Genomic DNA, 2,802 nt, shown 5'->3' on the forward strand with positions numbered 1-2,802 from the left:
ATGCAATACGGTTTCTGTCTTGTGCCTTCTGTGATGTCATATAGCTTTTCTGATGAGCTTTGATGTGCTTTTGTGATGCAATATGTTACTGATGTGCGTTTTGTGATGCAATACAGTTTCTGATGTGCTTTTGTGATGCAATACGGTTTCTGATGTGCTTCTGTGATGTAATATAGTTTCTGATGAGCTTTGATGTGCTTTTGTGATGCAATACGGTTTCTGATGTGCTTTTGTGATGCAATACGGTTTCTGATGTGCTTTTGTGATGCAATACGGTTTCTGATGTGCTTCTGTGATGCAATACGGTTTCTGATGTGCTTTTGTGATGCAATACGGTTTCTGATGTGCCTTTATGATGCAATACGGTTTCTGATGTGCTTTTGTGATGCAATACGGTTTCTGATGTGCTTTTGTGATGCAATACGGTTTCTGGATGTGCTCTTGTGGATGCAATACGTTTCTGGAGTGCTTTGTGGGATGCAATACGGTTTCTGCTGTGCTTTTGTGAATGCCAATACGGTTTCTGATGTGCTTCTGTTGATGCAATACCGGTTTCTAAGTGCTGTGATGCAATGGGTTTTCTTTTGATGTGCTTCTGTATGCAATACCAGTTTCTGATGTGCTTTTGTGATTGCAATACGTTTCTGATGTGCTTTTGTGAGGCAATAACGGTTTCTGATGTGCTTTTTGTGATGCAATACGGTTTTGATGTGCTTCATGATGAATAAGTTTTCTGATGTGCTTTTTGTGATGGCAATATGGTTTCGATGTGCTTTTGAATATGCAATACGGTTTCTTATGTGCTTTTGGTGATGCAATACGGTTTCTTGGTGTTGCTTCTTGTGATGCAATATTGGTTTTTCTGATGTGCTTCGTGAGTAATATAGGTTCTTTGATGGCTTTTTGTGATGCAATACGTTTCTGATGTGCTTTGTGATGCAATACCGGTTTCTGAGTGCTTTTGGTGAGCAATACGGTTTTCTGATGTGTCCTGTTGATGCAATACGGTTTCTGAGTGTTCTGTGATGCAATAAGGTTTTCTGAGTGTTCTGTGATGCAAATTTTGTTTTGATGTTGCTTTTAAGTGAGAAATACGTTCTGCTGTGCTTTTGGGAGCCAATATTGGTTTAAATGATGTGCTTTCTGGATGCAATTTGGTTTTTCTGATGTGCTTCCGGGTTGATGCAATACGGTTTTGATGGTTCTTTTGTGAGCAATACGGTTTCTGATGATGCTTACGGTGATGCAAATATGGTTTATGATGTGCTTTTAGTGACGCAATATGGTTTTGTTGATGTGCTCTGTGATGCAAAATGGTTCTGATGTGCTTTTGGTTTGATGTAATATGGCTTTCTGATGTGCTTTTCTGGGTGATTTGCAATATGTTTTTTATGTGCTGTTGACTGTGACGGACAATATGGTTTTCTGATGTGCTTTGGGACAATAGATTTGAGTGCTTTTGTGATGCAATATGGTTTTGTCTGATGGCTTTTGGTGGATGGGCAATTTTACGGTTTCTTGATGTGCTTCTGGAAAAATCCAAATATGGATTTCTGATGTGCTTTTTGTGAATGCAATATGGTTTCTGATGTGCTTTTTTGTGAATTTGGCAATACGGTTTCTGGATTTGTGCCTTCTGAAGATCCATTAGATTTCTGATGTGCTTTTGTGATGCAATATGGTTTCTGATGTGCTTTTGTGATGCAATACGGTTTCTGATGTGCTTCTGGGATCCAATATGATTTCTGATGTGCTTTTGTGATGCAATATGGTTTCTGATGTGCTTTTGTGATGCAATATGGTTTCTGATGTGCTTTTGTGATGCAATATGGTTTCTGATGTGCTTTTGTGATGCAATATGGTTTCTGATGTGCTTTTGTGATGCAATATGGTTTCTGATGTGGTTTTGATGCAATTACGGTTTCTGATGTGCTTCTGGGATCCAATATGATTTCTGATGTGCTTTTGTGATGCAATATGGTTTCTGATGTGCTTTTGTGATGCAATATGGTATTCTGATGGTGCTTTTGTGAATGCCAATATGGTTTCTTGATGTGCTTTTGTGATGCAATTACGGTTTCTTGATGTGCTTTTTGTATGCAATACGGTTTCTGATGTGCTTTTTGTGATGCAATACGGTTCTGATGTGCTTTTTGTGATGCAAAAAGGGTTTTCGATGTGCTTTTGGGATGCAATCGGTTTCTGATTGCTTTTGTGATTGCAAAAAAGGTTTCTGATGTTGCTCTTGGGATGCAATACGGTTTCTGATGGTGCTTTTGTGATCGCAATTCGGTTTCTGATGTTGCTTTAGTGATGCAATTACGGTATCTTGGATTTTGTGCTTTTGTGATGCAATACGGTTTCTTGATGTACTTTCTGGCGATCCAATATGATTTCTGATGTGCTTTTTGATGCAATATGGTTTTCTGGATGTGCTTCCGGGATGCAATAGTTTCTGAATTGCTTTCTGATAAGATGTTAATATGGTTTGATGTATGGGAATGGACTTCCATGCAATATGGTTTTCTGATGTGCTTCTGTGATGTTTTAATATGAAGGTTTACTGATGTGGCTCTTTTGTGCTGAAATTGGTTTCTGGTGTGGTTTTGTGAATTGCAATAGGTTTTTTATGTGCTTCTGTGATACAATTGGGTTTCTGATGTGCTTTTGTGTGAATAATTGGTTTCTGATGTGTTTTGTGATGCAATATGGTTTTGGTATGCTTTTGTGATGCAATATGGTTTTTTTCTTGATATGGCTTGTGTGATGGCAATATGGTTTGGTTTTTCTGGCTTTTGTGAT

At 38.3% G+C, this 2,802-nt stretch overlaps 1 protein-coding gene across 1 annotated transcript in view; it reads right to left on the minus strand.

Moving 5' to 3' along the window:
- Nucleotides 1-40, minus strand: part of LOC135203964 (involucrin-like) — an 873-nt gene extending 833 nt beyond the window's left edge. Inside the window, exon 1 of the mRNA XM_064233891.1 lies at nt 1-40. This exon is cut by the window's left edge and continues 833 nt beyond it. Within this exon, the coding sequence (XP_064089961.1) occupies nt 1-40 (40 nt within the window).
- Nucleotides 41-2,802: the final 2,762 nt, after the last annotated feature.

Source organism: Macrobrachium nipponense, chromosome 44, assembly GCF_015104395.2.
Source record: "Macrobrachium nipponense isolate FS-2020 chromosome 44, ASM1510439v2, whole genome shotgun sequence".
Lineage (NCBI taxonomy): Eukaryota > Metazoa > Arthropoda > Malacostraca > Decapoda > Palaemonidae > Macrobrachium > Macrobrachium nipponense.